Below are 16,336 nucleotides of genomic sequence, written 5' to 3'. Positions count from 1 at the left end.
GACTCAAATGAGACTCTCAGAGAATATTTCCATTCATTTCAAAACTTGATCCATTTCATTCAATAAATCATCTGACCTGCACCTAGTCATTTTCCTAATCTACCCCTGCTCTCTCCCTAGAATACTGCTTTTCTCTTTCCTTGTTTCAGCAAGCTCAACTCCATCTACCCTCTTAGATCTCTCTGTTGGCAGCCACACCAATACATGTTTTTTTGTACACTAGTTAGTTGAAGTCACCACTGCTAACAAGATACGAATTCTTGCAGAGTATTCCCCTCATGAGAAAGTATGCCTCTCCATAAGAGTAAGGGAGGGCCCCCTACTCTTCCTACCTCCAGCTGCTGAGCATAGAATTTTGAGTAAATCCAAAACTTGGACAAGTGTTTGACAATTCGGTTATCATTTGGAAGATAAATCTTACTACATTCAATTACAGCAAAAACATTACTAACAGTTTACTATTTATAGGTATTATTTAAGGTAGTCACAAAATAGAAACAATCTAACATCAGTCAGCATAAATTAAGAGTATGAAATTTTACGCTCTTTAACAATAAATGGAAGGGGTTACTTAGTAGTTTTAAGGTTTAATGACAAAAACTAGAAAATAATAGTACCTAGTAACTTAGTAAGTCAAAAAAAAAAAAAAAAGCTTACCATCAAAGGTCCAGTACCTGTTGGACGCCAAAGCCCACCCACTGATTTCTTCCACTGTTTACCTGCTGCCTCTCATTTTAACCCATTAAAAATACTAATGTTGTTTTCCTTGTAGAGGTCTTTCACCTCCGTGGTTAGGTCTATTCCTAAGTAATTTATTTTATTTTATTTTTGCAGCTATCACAAAAGGGGTTGAGTTATTGGTTTGATTCTAAGCTTGGTCGCTGTTGGGGTATAACAGAGCTACTGATTTGTGTACATTAATTTTGTCTCCTGAAACTTTCCTGAATTCATTTATCAGTTCTGGGAGCTTTTGGAAGGAGACTTTAGGGTTTCCTAGGTATATGATCATGTCATCAGCAAACAGCAACAGTTTGACTTCCTCTTTACCGATCTGGATGCCTTTTATTGCTTTCTCTTGTGTGATTGCTCTGGCCAGGCCTTCCAGTACTATGTTGAATAGAAATGGTGAGAGTGACTGCTGCAAACCTTAGTTACATCCTAGGAAAAAGAATACTTCCTAAAATAAAACTAAGGTATCATCCTTACCCTTCTCTTAGTCTCACCCAGAAATATGATGGGGTAATTACCTGCCCTAACCCCTCCCCTCAAGAAATATATTACTGTACTCTGGAATTTAGACAAAACCTTAAATCTCCAGGCTTCTTAAAGCACAAAATATTTTAAAAAGCTGGGAAAGTAAACCACAATTCTTCAGATTGTTCCTCATGAATATCCCCCTTCCTCTGCAATTCCCCAGAGCGGTAACGGATGGGTAGAGGCAGCTCAGGTGATTACCCAGCTTGCCTCTCAACTCATTCCTCCTCCTCCTCTCAAAGGCTGAAGGCAGGGCCTTTCCAGTCCTCACGACCTGCCCTTCACCTAGTCCCTCCTGACCTAGGGATGGAGGCTTTGAGTCCCACAGTGTGGTGATACAGAGCACTAGGTGTCACTGCCTGGCTTTATTTAAAGGAAATGCAGTAGGCTTCCTCTGTAGAGCTCTGAAAAGATTGACTACATAGAGGTCTTTTATGTTTTTACTTGGTGAAGTATTTCTCACATCTTTTGTTATCAGAGTACCATTCCAATCTCTTAACTTGCAGTTCTGTGGAAAACTGTTTTGTAATGAAAGATCTTCACTGGAGGATTGAGCAGCATTTAGTAAAGTCTATGTTTGTAAAAAAAATAATAAAATAAAATAAAAAAATAAGTGGTGAGAGTGGGCATCCTTGTCTTGTTCCAGTTCTCAGGGGGAATGCTTTCAAATTTTCCCCATTCAGTATTATGTTGGCTGTGGGTTTGTCATAGATGGCTATTACATTGAGGTATGACCCTTGTATGCCGATCTTGCTGAGGGTTTTAATCATAGAAGGATGCTGCATTCTGTCAAATGCTTTTTCTGTGTTTATTGAGATGATCATGTGATTTTTTGTTTTTAATTCTGTTTATGTGGTTTATCACATTCATTGACTTGTGTATGTTAATCCATCCCTGCATCCCTGGTATGAAACCCATTTGATCATGGTGGATCATTATTATTATTATTATTATTATTTTGAGATGGAGTCTTGCTCTGTCGCCCAGGCTGGAATGTGCAGTGGTGTAATCTTGACTCATTGCAATCTCTGCCTCCCGGGTTCAAGTGATTCTCCTGCCTCAGCCTCCTGAGTAGCTGAGATTACAGGCATGCGCCACCACACCTGGCTAATTTTGTATTTTTGGTAGAGACAGAATTTCACCATGTTGGTCACGGTTGTCTCGAACTCCTGACCTCAGATGATCCGTTCACCTTGGCCTCCTAAAGTGCTGGGATTACAGGCATGAGCTACCATGCCCAGCCTTAAGGCAGATCTTTTTACCACAACCAGACTATTGAAATGTAACTTAAATATCAGACATCCTTAAAAGTCGACACACTAAACTAAAGACTTTTCTGGATAAATTTAATACTTAGGAAAACAGAAGAGATTTAGAAAATCCACAAAAAGAGGTACCTGCTACCACCACTGGGTCCACATTGTAATTTAAAGAAATCAAGAGAGACAACTTTTATGTCAAACTATCAATTTCTTAACTATTTGACTGTTTACTTACATGGTTTGTACAATTGCTTCTTCTTATTTCTACAACTAAGAATAAAAAAAAAAAAAACTGGTCACTTCTGATACAAATACCATAAAATAAAAGTGGTTGTTAACATCTTAGTGATTACTCCTATGTAAAATGAGACAAAATTCCATTTTAAAAAACTATTTTCAATAATTTGTAATTTAAATTATCTGGCACGATTAATGTCATAGAGTCAAATCTAAAAACTTAGCTTTTCATCTACTTTACCTTTTGTTTCTATTACATACAAATGAAGGAATCCTCATGTACAAAAGAAAAGGGCAAAAAAATTAGGCCAGATGAAAATCTTAGCTAATAAAAAAGTTTAACTGTGGCATATATAAGCCATGATCCATCAGTATTCTCTCATTCTGCATTTACACATAGCTTACTTTAATTATCAGAAGCTAAGAGCTAACAGCTCTAAGAACTACTTCCTGACCAGGCATCTATCTCTAGATGCAACAGAATCCCTGTAAGCATCTTGAACCACACTTAGTGGTTATCTACTAATATGCCACTAAACACAAAACAAAACAAAAAAGGGGTCTTTACACAACTCGAAAGTAATGTATCCTAATTTTTTTTTTTTTTTTTTTTTTTTTTGAGATGGAGTCACACTCCGTAACCTAGGCTGGAGTGCAGTGGTGGGATCTCAGTTCACTGCAACCTCTCTGACTCCCGGGTTCAAGCGATTCTCCAGCCTTAGTCTCCTGACAAGCTGGGACTACAGGCACGTGCCACCATGCCTAGCTAATTTTTTTTTTTTTTTTTTTTTTTTTTTGTATTTTCAGCAGAAAGGAGGTTACACTGCATTAGCCAGGATGGTCTTGATCTCCTAACCTCATGATCCACCCACCTCGGCCTCCCAAAGAGCTGGGATTACAGGTGTAAGCCACAGAGCCTTTCCTAAATTTTAATTTTAAAACGAGTATACAAACCTAATTGGTCATAGTGTCTGCAGCACAAAAAAATCATTTTTGTTTTTCTAAAAAAAGGGCCAGAATAATAAAAGCCTTAAGAGGGACTTGAGCCATGCTTTGTTTCCTACATTGCCTCTGCCTTTGATGCTGGAAGGGCCTTGTAGGCAAAAGTTCCTACCACTGAAGAGTGAGGGACATGGAATAGCTTTTCTTTTACCACTTCCATGCTCTCTAGGTGAGAGAAGCCAATGGCTCTGGAAGGAGCTGGGAAATACAATTCTGATATGTTTTGGATATGTTGCCCCTCCAAACCTCATGTTAACATGTGACCCTTAATGTTGGAGATAGGGCCTAGTGGGAGGTGTTTGGGTAATGTCGGGGGATTCCCAATGAATGGCTTGGTCCCACCCTCATGGTAATAAGCAAATTCTCATTATGGTAGTTTAAAAGAGTGTGGTACCGGCCAGGTGCAGTGGCTCAAGTCTGTAATCCCAGCACTTTGGGAAGCTGAAGCGGGTGGATCACCTGAGGTCAGGAGTTTGAGACCAGCCTGGCCACCATGGTGAAACCCCGTCTATACCAAAAATACAAAAATCAGCCAGGTGTTATGGTGCCCGCCTATAGTCCCAACTACTCGGGAGGCTGAGGCAGGAGAATTGCTTGGACGTGGGAGGCAGAGGTTGTAGTGAGCCAAGATCGCTCCATTGCATTCCAGCCTGGGCAACAGAGCGAGACTCCATTTCAAAAAAAAAAAAAAACAAAAGAGTGTGATACCATCCCCCTTCCTCTCTCTCCTCCCTCTTTCACCGTGTGGAACCACCTGCTTCCCCTTTGCCTTCTATCATGACTGTAAGCTTGCTGAGGCCCTCACCAGAAGCAGATGTTGAAGCCATGTTTGTATAGCCCAAAGACCTATGAGCCAATTAAACCTCTTTTTGTTATAAATTACCCAGCCTTAGGTATCTCTTTATAGTAATGTAAAAAATGAACACAAATTCTAATCAGAAATAACTGACTCAAGATGGGCAAAGTCTACTCAAACTATAAAACCAAAGGTTACAAACTCCTATATTTTAGTGTGCTGCGTTACTTCACATATTATTATAGAACCCTCACTTGTATTCTTGCTGTTTAAGTCAACTGGAAAACTTGGTTGTGCATGGCTTTTTAGCAAATACATGAGGATTTAACGATAACTTTAAGGAAAATAAGCAGGAGTAGGGCATGTTTAAATTTACATTACATCAAATGAAAGGGTCAATAACTTAAAAGTTTTGAGTAGCATGAACTTGGATGTGGTAAATGAATGTGGTCAGAGGACTGTGTGAGAGGAGGCCCAAATCACAGATTCAATCCCCGATGATAAACAGCTATGTTTTTAATTTGTTTAAAAGAAAACCAAGCTGAAGCCTAAGTTCTATCATTCATCTTTAAAATGTACTCTTTGGAGCAAGGGAAAAGGGGCCAAGAATTATGAATAAAGAGAAATCCATGACTCCTCCATCACATGACAAATTAATTGTGTTGATAAAAAGATGGCAAAATGTATAAAGAAAAAGTTTACATGTTTTCACTAACAAGATAACTAAATGAAAGCATATCACATGTTAAAATAAGACAAGTGAATATGTGAAAAGTTGAAAAATTTAAACTAATATGAGTTATACACCTGATCAAACAAGAGTTTTTACTATTTCTCTTGGTGGAAAAAACAATGTTGTCTCACCATCTGTTTGAGAGTTCCTCTGGAATATTGTGGTTGCCTCCGGATTGGCAGAAGGGTTGAAATCCAAAGCTATATGTATAGAGGGAGAAAAGAAAAAAGATGTAATCATTTATTAAAATTTATCAACTCGTTTACTCAACTGCTGTATTTAGGCTATTTCACTACTTTTACTTTTATTTTTATCTATCGAAATGAATGTATAGACATAAGATAGAGCCAGGCAGGGTGGCACATGCTTGTAGTCCCAGCTACTCAGGAGGCTGAGATGGGAAAATCACTTGAACCCAGGTCAGGAATTTGAAGCCAGCATGAGTAATATAGTGACAACCTCCTTTATTCAAAAAAGAAAAAAAGAAGAAGAAGAAGAAAAAGAGGTAAATGTTGGCTTTGAGTTGTGTAAAATCAACTTTGCATAAAATAAATCAAGATTGCAGTAAGTTTTAAAAGACAGGTCTATTTTATAGGCAAAGTTTCTAGAGTTCTTAAAATTTTTTAAAAGTAAATTCAGCATATCTGTCACTTCCATGTCATTCTGAGGACACAGAACCTTAGTTCTGTTGAGTAGCTGTCTTCCACAGTCATGTGATATCTCTAAGTCTTCATTTCTTCACTAGCAATACAAAGGGAGAACATACACAGGCCTTATTTGTATTGGAAAGGGCCAAGTGAAACATACATAAACTGTGTTGTAATCCTAAAGAATGACAATAAACAGCCATTTTGGGGCTCTCATCCAATACTACCCAGCTACTAACTGGTGTGTAACATCACTCAGAGGCTTTCCTTACATCAGCAAGCAGAGTATAAGTTTACACAAGTACTTACACGCTTTGGGTATAAAGGTATAATCAACTAATTCACATAATATATTTGTTTATTCTAAAGCAATTCTTAAATATCTTGAAAAGTGAGGATAGTACTTCCAAGTTACAAAGTCACACGTATCATGAGTCTTAATTATCCTACTTCTTAAAAAATTAAGAGCCCAACCAAAGTTTAAATAGAAGAGCTACAAGACATTTCCTCTACAGTAATGAAATCTCTGGCATTTAAATGAAACCAATAAGCCAACTGGATTTAATTTCGTTGTGATGCAATGTTTTCCATGAAAATTTTAATTTTTATTCAAGAACTATATTACTACCCAGAATTACTTTTACTTAGATTCATCTCTTCACAAAATTTTAGAGGCAAATCAACTGTTTTCTCTTTTCTACCACCACCCATCCCCTGCCTCTCCCAGCAGTGTAGAGACTGAAAAACTCCAACTTTCTTTCTTTTTTTCTTTCTTTTTTTTGTGAGATGGGGTCTCACTCTGTCACCCAGGCTGGAGTGCATTGGCGTGATCTCTGCTCACTGCAACCTCTGCCTCCCGGGTTCAAGCAATTCTCCTGTCTCAGTCTCTAGAGTAGCAGGAACTACAAGCATGCGCCACCACACCCAGCTAATTTTTGTATTTTTTTAGTAGAGATGGGGTTTCACTATGTTGGCCAGGCTGGTCTCGAACTCCTGACCTCAAGTGATCCACCTGCCTCGGCCTCCCAAAGTGCTGGTATTACAGGCGTGAGCCACCATGCCTGGCCAAAACTCCAATTTTCTTATCTTTGAACAAGATGCTATTGTCAGGAGGGGAAAGGACAAAGGGAGAGCCATGGCAACAAACACTCTTACAGGGAAGGTCGGAGATTTTAACCTGCAATTTTTATATTACACATTAAAAGTCTACATTGATGTCTTTTGAAAGTTTTGACCATGAACCTCACCTATCTTTCAGAACAAGGAGGTAAATAAAATCTGTTAAGTCACCAGAATAAATCTGGAGACACATTTTGTGTTAAAGTAAGAATTTTAAAGTCATCAGAGCCTCATGGGTAAACTCCTTTGACAAACCCTCCCCCTCCACACACAGCCATTTTTCTGCATCCCTGGTCGTGACATTTTGCACCTTTCACAATTATTTTAAGCACCCTCTTCCCCCCACCCTCTTCTGTGTTCAAATTACAGTTAGAAGAAACTAAGCAGCTTCTATCAAGGTGACTTAAAGCAGCCCATTAAGAATCCCATATAGCCTCTCCCATGGCAACCTCCATTATGATTTTAAATAAGAAATCCCCAAATATTGGAATATGAACTGTCCTGAGATTTAGCTACTTTAACAAAGGAAACAATTAGGCACTTACCTGGTTCCTTCACTTAGGTACCATCTGGACAGGTACAAAGAAAAAGTAAGATGGCTGCTGGAAAGCTGGGATATTTGAGTTTTTATTGAGAAAAGGAAGAGAATATTCCAAAGAAGCCTTAGCAAAGTCCCACAGGATGATAAATAGAGCTACAGACAATGTTGTCTCACCATCTGTTTGACAATTCCTCTGGAATATTGTGCTTGCCTCTGGATTGGCAGAAGAGTTAAACTCCAAAGCTATATGTATAGAAGGAGAAAAGAAAAAAAAGATGTAATCATTTGTAAAAATTGGTCAACTCATTTATTCGACTGCTGCTTATTTGACAAGAAGAGCCATAAATAAATGGTCCCATGCCAGCCTGGGAGAAAGATGAGAGAGCAAGAACTGAGCAATTGGGAGGAGAGGCGAAAATAAACTGCTGGATTTGGTGGGGAAAGACTAAGGGGTGGGAATGCAAGGCAGAGCCAGCTTGTGCTCCTGGCCAGCCCGTGGGAAAGCTGGCTACGGGCAGAAAGGAGCTTGAAGTGGGCGATGCCTCCCAGGGGACCTTGGGGACAGCAACAGCCAGAGGCAAGCCCAAGGCAGATGGCACCCATCACCTCCGTACCTTCAGGGATCTCCCAGTCATGGCTGTGATGCATGTGGAGGTCCTCACCAACTTCAACAGTCACCGCAGCAGGCTGCACAGCAGCAGCCATGGGCGCCCCTGCCATCCCGTCCCCAGCTCCTGCCATCCTGTCCCCAGCTCCTGCCATTCTGTCCCCAGCTCCTGCCATTCTGTCCCCAGCTCCTGCCTCATAGATCTCAGATTCAGAGGGACACACAGACCCTTGCTGCTGCTGGTCAAACTCAGGGCTGTCGCTGGGGCGCACACAACAGGTCAGTATGTTCCCCATGGGGCGCCTCTACTGTCTGCCACCACCTGGGCCTCTGCTCACAGCTTTGGCCTCGCACTCCCACTGCCCTAGGCCGAGGCTATGCTGCACTTGCAGAGATGGTCTTGCCCGTTGCTTGCCTGCCCACCTCACAGGCCAGCCCTGGCCCCGGCCCCGGCCCCGGCCGCGGCTGCGGGCCAAGGCCCACACCCTGCCGCCTCCCCTGAGTTGACTTGTCTGGGAGGGTGAAGACCAGCCGCTTATTTAATAGGTTGTGAACCCAACAAGTGCTGAGAGACACAACTGCCTGAAGAAAGAACAGACGGAGCTCCTCCTCCTTCTGTAGTCACCTACAGACTGAAGCCCACTGGCCCAGGTGGGAGGCTAGGCATGTGGCACACAATGCCCCACCCCACACTTCACAGTGCCTTCCCCGACAGCTCACATGCCCCACCCTGGCTGCCACCATCCCCAACAGCTCAGAATGCCCCTGCCTGGGCTGCCCCGCCCTGTGGCTTATGATGCTGCTGCTCTCCTGGCCCCTCCTGCAGTGCCAGTGGGACTAAGGTTTTCATCCATCACCAGCTTCCTGAGCTTTTTAGTCCTAAGAAAAGCACAGGGTAGTTCGTTACTTGAAGCCATCTTCCTCTATGAGTTCTATACAAAGCCTCAGTAGAGTGAGTCCCATTAGCAACCAAGTTGAACAACTTTTATTTGCTGACTGAATATAGATACACCTGAATGGTTGACTGCTTTTGTAACTAAACACTCCTCTCCTGTCTTCCAATGAGTGGTTGGTTTGTCTGCAACTTGACCCCAGCAATCCCTGGGGCCCTAGCTCTATTCTCAGTAAAGAGTTACGGCTGTGTGTCTTGAATGACACCTTAGGACCCATCCTGCCTCCACCTCCTTCTCCATAAAATAGAAACCTAACGTGTCCCTCCAAGCTCTGAAATGCTGAAACTCCCTTTTCTCCCAGCTATTTCTTCCTTCCACGGCAGGGACTTTTCAGATTTTCTTTTACTAACAAAGCACTAAGCATGATTTTGTCGTACAAAATCGAGAGCCATAAAGTGGGTTACCACAGTCCTAACTCAATAAAGATAATACTCGACATCTGGCAAGTAGTGTGTGCCTGACAGTGTTCCCACGGTGCTATGCTCACTTCACCCTCAAAACAATCTCATTTTACAGATTTTACAGAAAAACTTGAGATGGAGAAGGTAAGTAACCTCCTCAAGTAACCTCACATGACTGTTAAGGGTGGGGCCACAATTTGATCCCAGGTAGTCTGAATTCCCTAGTTCTCCAAGCATGAGTATCAGAAATTATATCAGTCTGTTTTCACACTGATATAAAGAAATACCTGAGGCTGGGTAATTTATAAAGTAAAGAGGTTTAATTGACTCACAGTTTCACATGGCTCGGGAGGCCTCAGGAAATTTATAATCATGGCAGAAGGGGAACCAGGTCCAACTAACATGGTGGCTGCACAGAGAGTGTGAGCATGTGAAGGAGCAACTGTCAAACATTTATAAAACCATCAGATCTCAGCTGGGCACAGTGGCTTACATCTGTAACCCTAGCACTTTGGGAGGCCAAGGTGGGGGGATTGACTGAAGTCAGGAGTTGGAGACCAGCCTAGCTAACGTAGTGAAATCCCATCTCTACTAAAAATATAAAAAATAGCTGAGTGTGCTGGTGCATGCCTGTAATCCCAGCTATTCAGAAGGCCAAAAGCAGGAGAATCACTAGAATCCAGGAGGCAGAGACTGCAGTGAGCCAAGATGGCGCCATGGCACTCCAGCCTGGGCGAGAGAGCAAGACTTGATCCCAAAAACAAAACAAAACAAAACAAAATCCTGTAAGATCTCATGAGGACTCACTGAATACCACAAGAACAGCATAAGGAAAACTGCCCCCATGATCCAATCACCTCCCCCCAGGCCCCTCCCTCAACACATGAGGATTATGGGGATTATAATTCATGCCGAGATTTGGGTGGGGACATGGCCAAACCATATCAGAAAGTAAAGGCAGAAGTCAAGCTTGGACGGGAAGTGACACTGTAGATTACTATTCTTTTTTTGTTTTTTATTTTTGAAACGAAGTTTAGCTCTTATTGCCCAATGAATTTTTGTTTTTCTAATTTCATATTCAGATTGTGTCTTGCAGATGTACAGAAATAAAACTGATAAATGATTCTATTAACCCTTTATGCTTCAACCTTGCTGAACACTTTTTTTTTTTTTTTTTTTTTGAGATGGAGTTTCGTTCTTGTTGCCCAGGCTGGAGTGCAATGGCACAATCTTGGCTCACCCCAACCTCCACCTCCTGGGCTCAAGTTATTCTCCTGCCTCAGCCTCCCGAGTAACTGGGATTACAGTCATGCGCCACCATGCCTGGTTAATTTTGTATTTTTAGGAGAGATGGGGTTTCACCATGTTGCTCAGGCTGGTCTCAAACTCCTGACCTCAGGTGATCTGCCTGCCTTGGCCTCCCAAAGTGTTGGGATTACAGGCGGGAGCCATCACTCCCGGCCCCTTTTTGTGTTTTAACATCAGTCAACCCTCGTATTTTAAAATAATAACAATGAATGGCAGTACCTTAGAACAAGGGAATTATACATCTTCCCCTTGTCCTGATCCTGGTGCAGACATTTTGTCTATAAAATGTTACTCACAGATGAATTCATGAGAACATTACTGTGACTTTCAAATCCATATACAAGTCAATGCTCATTCATGAATATTTCAATAAAATAAAACTAATACCAAAATAGAATCCCAGGGTTGAAGCAGTTTCAGGAAAAAGGAGTTGGCAGTATAAAGTAAAATAGCAAAAAAAGTTTTTTTTTTTTTGAAAAAAGGGTGCATTTGTGTCTACAAGGTTTTTCTTAATTATAGCATTAGATAATATATATATATTATATATATACATACATATATATACACATACACATATATAAAGCAATGGAAGTGCCATTGTTTTCACACTAGTCTAGAATATTAAAATATATGTATAACGTGGTCAGCAAAATAATGGCCCTTCAAAGATGTCCGCAGATTCCTAGAACCTTACATGAAAACGGTACGTCATACATGATTAACCTTGACAGGAGGAGACTACCCTGGTGCTATGGAAGGAATGTTGTGTTCCGTCAATGTTCCTGTGTTAAAATCCTAACCCTCAAGGTGATGGTATTAGGAAGTTAAGCCTGACGGGAGACTCTGCCCTCATGACTGGGATTAGCACCCTTATTAAAAGCACAACGGAGCTCGTTTGTTCCTCTCACCATGTGAAGACACAGCAAGAAGGAAGCCTCCATGAGAAAGCAGACCTTCTCCAGACACCAACACTGCGGGCACCTTGATCTTGCACTTCTCAACCTCCAGGAGTTTCTGTGAGAAAGAAAGTTCTGTTGTTTATATGCTGCCCGGTCTAGTGCATTTCCTTGTAGCAGCCTCTATGGATTAGGACAGTGGGCTCATGTGGATGACAGTGGCGTCTCCATTCAGGACTAAGTAAGCACATGAGTCCTTAACAGTGGAAGGAAGGGGGAAGGAAAGAGCCACAGAGACATGTGACCATAGAAGAAAGGCCTATGGGATGTAAGGTTGCTAATGGTGAGAGTGGAGAAGAGCCCAAAGCCAAAAAACGCAGGCAGACTCCAGAATGTGGAAAAGGCCAGAAAAAAGATCCCCTAGACCCTCTAGAGATGAAGGTAGCCTTTCCACCACCTAGATTTTAGCCCAGGGAGATCCACATCAGACTCTGACATACAGGAGTATAATAAATTTGTTTTATACCCTGACATGGTGGTAGTTTGTTGTAGCAGCAATGGACTAGTAATAAATAAATATATATATATACATACACAAATATATATTAGCCGGGTGTGGTGGCATGTGCCTGTAGTCCCAGCTACGCGGGAGGCTGAGGCAGGAGAATTGCTTCAACTCGGGAGGCAGAGGTTGCAGTGAACCAAGATAGTGCCCCTGTACTCCAGCCTGGCGACAGAGCAAGACTCCACATTACCTTCATTCTGAGAAGGTATAATCATCAACACATTCTTGAGCACAACTATGCACACATGCACTTCCGCATTCACAAGCCATGCTGCGTGCACACACTGATGCCCCTAGATTCTTTTTTTGAAGAGATGGTGTCTTGGTGTGTATATATGTGTGTGTGTGTGTGTGTGTGTGTGTGTATATATATACATATACACATGCACTACCCACACATACACACAGAACTACATATATCCTGCCCTTCAAAACTGAAGCAGATAAACTGTACGTTAGCATTAGCTTAGCTGGGTGTGGTGGTGCACGCCTGTAGTCCCAGCTACTCAGGAGGCTGAGAGGGAGGATCACTTGAGCCCAGGAGTTTAAGACCAGCCTGGGCAACACACTGAGGCCACATTTCAAAAACAAACAAACAATAACACAACAAACTTTTGATTAAGCTCATTTCCCAAATTTGAAGAGGAGACAATTATTAGATAAAGAGGAGAAAAGAGAAAGGTAGAGCTGCTGACTTCTGTGGTGGAAGCACAGGCACAGGCCCAAACACACTCCTGACCTCCTGGCTTTCCTGTCCCTTCTCATAAGGAACACATGAACCTCTCAATCTGAACCACGGATCACAGACCCATACTCAGAACTCAATGCAGTTTTGTTCTATGATTTTTTATACATCCGTGTCCTTGTTTCTGCTTCCCGTTCCCAACTCTCTTACTCTAGTTAGAAAAAAATGGCTATTACCAAATATGAGTACATCCTTATGTACTAATGCCAACTGATCACCAGCTGGTTTTCTTCTTTTACAACGTCATAAATCTTTAGGCTTTAACACGTCTTCCAAGCAACAGAATGTTATTCTCCGGTTCATTAACACAAATTCTACATTTAAAATGAAGACTTCACAAGTTGATTTAAATAATATATTAACCAAACTAGACTGATCATGGTTCAAATTGACATTTTAGTTAAATGTGATGATAGGTTGAGTAACCTAGCAGTACCTAACATGACTTTTGGTTATGGCTTTTTCCATATTGTGTTTAGGCTGAGGCATCCCTAAATGATTCCATTGTAATTCCCCTTCTTAAACATGAGATTTATCTTTACAAAATAATTTATTTTCTTAAAATTACAAGCTAATTCTGTAGTTCATGCCTGCATAATCTCACTAGATATCAGCTGTATGTGTACACACATACATATAGGTATTTGTATATACACACATTACATAATTTTTTTAAAAACTTATTAGGGTACGACTACAAAGACAAAGAGACTTTGTGTCATGTGACAGAAACACAATTGCAGGACAAACAGGCTGCTGTGAGGGCAGTATTTACCGTTGCTGCTGTGAAACTTGGAAAAACATGCATAGTGCATATTTAATCCCCATAACAGAAAATTTAGGGTGCAGAAAACTTCCCACAATTTTTACAGAGAATATCAATAGAAAGGCATTCAATGCAGGGAATACACAGTGTGACAGTATACAAAAATAAGCAGGTTGATGGTTTAGATTTATGAAACAAGAGACAGAAATAATAGATGATGTCATAATTATCCTTTTTGGAGTTAGGAAAATTCTTCATTTTATATATGGTCAGGTGCTTTCCAATGTCAATGAGAAAAATATTTAAAGGAAGACTCAAATCTAAGATGTGGAGAGATTTTTCTAAAAGTGACCTTCAGGCCAGGCACAGTGGCTCACACCTGCAATCCCAGCACTTTGGGAGGTAGAGGCGGGCGGATCACGAGGTCAGGGGATCGAGACCATCCTGGCCAACGTGGTAAACGCCATCTCTACTAAAATATTAAAAATTAGCCAGGTGTGGTGGCATGTGCCTGTAGTTCCAGTTACTCGGGAGGCTGAGGCAGGAGAATCGCTTGAACTCGGGAGGCAGAGGTTGCAATGAATCGAGATAGTGCCACTGTACTCCAGCCTGGCAACAGAGCAAGACTCCACCTCACATTATCTTCATTCTGAGAAGGTGTCATCATCAACACATTCTTGAGCACAACTATGCACACATGCACTTCCGCATTCACAAGCCATGCTGCATGCACACACTGATGCCCCTAGATTCCTTTTTTGAAGAGATGGTGTCTTGGTGTGTCACTCGGGCTGGAGAGCAGTTTTAGGATCACAGCTCACTGCAGCCTCAAACTCCTGGGTTCAAGTGATCCTCCTACCTCAGGCTCCTGAGTAGCCTGAACTACAGGAATGAGCCACCATGCCCAGCCAATGTTTTCATTTTTTTGTAGAGATGAAATCTTGCTATGTTGCCCAGGCTGGTCTTGAACTCCTGGCCTCAAGGAATCCTCCTGACTTGCTCTCCCAACATGCTGAGATTACAAGTGTGAACCATTGTGCCCAGCCACCAGATTCTTTATTGAGAAGAAAATTTGTTTGCTGACATGTAGGCAATGAATTCATAAATAATAGGTCACAAATTACTAATTTACAAGTCAATATAATGAGTTGAGTAAACACAACAGCATAAATTAATAAACAGTTGATAACTTCAAAGTTTCTTTTTTTTCTTTAAAATGAAGCTCTGACAGAGACTACTACTTGTCCGTTCCATGGAACACTCAGAGGTGGTTAAAATGTCAGCGGTACACTTATTAACACCTTGCTGCCTTTTGTGTAGCTTCTTCTCGGTACTTCACCAGTTGGGACTGACTCACCTCTCCAGCTGGGTTCAGGAGCCAGACAGGAGCACGCAGAACTGGGAATCCAAAGCCATCTCTGATACTAACAGCAATGAAAACATAAATAACCAAACATATTATCAAGAAATGAAGAAGAGATTGATATCAAGTCCAGCAAGAAGAGAAGAAAGCATTTAATCTGCCAGGCTTTCATTCTGACAAAATAATTTACAACACGCATGTCTCTATCTGACATATGTGAATAGAAAAAGAACCCAAATACCTGGTTAATTGCAAGATGAAAATGAAAAAGAACTCTTGCTTATTCACCAGTGTACAATTGAATCTGGGCTACTAAAACACTTTCCTGCACTGCCTCTCTCTATGTAACACACGCTTTATTGCCATTTGGAAATGGGATTTCTTGCTTTGATTTAAATATACTTCCTTTGATTTCTTGCTTTAAGTATACTTTCGTAACATATTCCCAGCTATATTCTCGGTACAAATTTTCAGGTGTAAGTAACTACTTCTGCTTTTGATAAACAGATAGTATAACTGGTGAAATAAGGTACACTCCCATGCAAAGGTGATAGTACAAGGTAAGACTCCAGAGTCCAGTAAAATATAACAGTCAAGGGAAAAAAAAAAAAAAAAGGTGAGAGTAATTGGGCAGTGGGGAAATCTTGTGTGTGGAAAGAATGAATCTGGAAAACTGTTCTTCCCTAAGACTTCAGCAGGAGTTGGATGGTAGAGAGCTTTGTGTACAAGTGTTCCAGTTCCACATAGTTCAGGTCTAATTTCTTTCTTTCTTTCTTTCTTTTTTTTTTTTTTTTGTGGGAAAGGAGCCAATTTATGAAATTAAAGAAAGTCCACAAAGGGAGTGAGAAACTTAGGCTCAGGCACCCCACCCCAGCTGGGCCCAGCACAGCTGAAGCACAGTGCACGGGGCACCCCCCACCATCCTGCCCCTCCCAAGAGGGGGCTTAAATAGGCCAGGCCCCAGCCTGGAGGCCCGGGATCCTGGGGCCTAGGGCAGACAGAAGTCGGAGAAGTAGGGGTGCTGCAGGGCCTCTTCTGCTGAGATACGCTGGACAGGGTTACACTTCAGAAGGTTCTGCAGCAGGTCCCTCCCCGTGGCATTAAGTTTGGGCACGACGTTCACCAGGGATGTTGTGGCCGG

At 41.6% G+C, this 16,336-nt stretch overlaps 1 protein-coding gene across 5 annotated transcripts in view; it reads right to left on the bottom strand.

Annotated features, from left to right (window-relative positions):
* The window catches only part of LOC104680729 (arf-GAP with GTPase, ANK repeat and PH domain-containing protein 5-like), a 32,478-nt gene extending 16,152 nt beyond the window's left edge, over nt 1–16,326 (bottom strand). Inside the window, exons 1-4 of one of the 5 annotated variants that reach the window (XM_030941294.1) lie at nt 15,190–16,326; nt 11,769–11,874; nt 7,766–7,834; nt 5,416–5,484 (exon numbers count right to left, since the gene is read on the bottom strand). In XM_030941294.1, the coding sequence (XP_030797154.1) occupies nt 5,416–5,484; nt 7,766–7,834; nt 11,769–11,801 (171 nt within the window). In that variant the 5' untranslated portion in view covers nt 11,802–11,874; nt 15,190–16,326. Of the gene's footprint in view, nt 1–2,751; nt 2,787–5,415; nt 5,485–7,765; nt 7,835–8,205; nt 10,097–11,768; nt 12,268–12,350; nt 12,386–15,189 lie in introns of those variants that run through there. The other 4 variants (XM_030941293.1, XM_030941291.1, XM_030941292.1 and 1 more) reach the window with 4 other exon arrangements.
* Between the last annotated feature and the right edge of the window lie 10 nt (nt 16,327–16,336).

Source organism: Rhinopithecus roxellana, chromosome 11 (assembly GCF_007565055.1).
Source record: "Rhinopithecus roxellana isolate Shanxi Qingling chromosome 11, ASM756505v1, whole genome shotgun sequence".
In the NCBI taxonomy this organism is placed as follows: Eukaryota; Metazoa; Chordata; class Mammalia; order Primates; family Cercopithecidae; genus Rhinopithecus; species Rhinopithecus roxellana.
The sequence above is the reverse complement of the archived record's forward strand: the minus strand, read 5'-3'. Positions and strand labels throughout refer to the sequence as shown.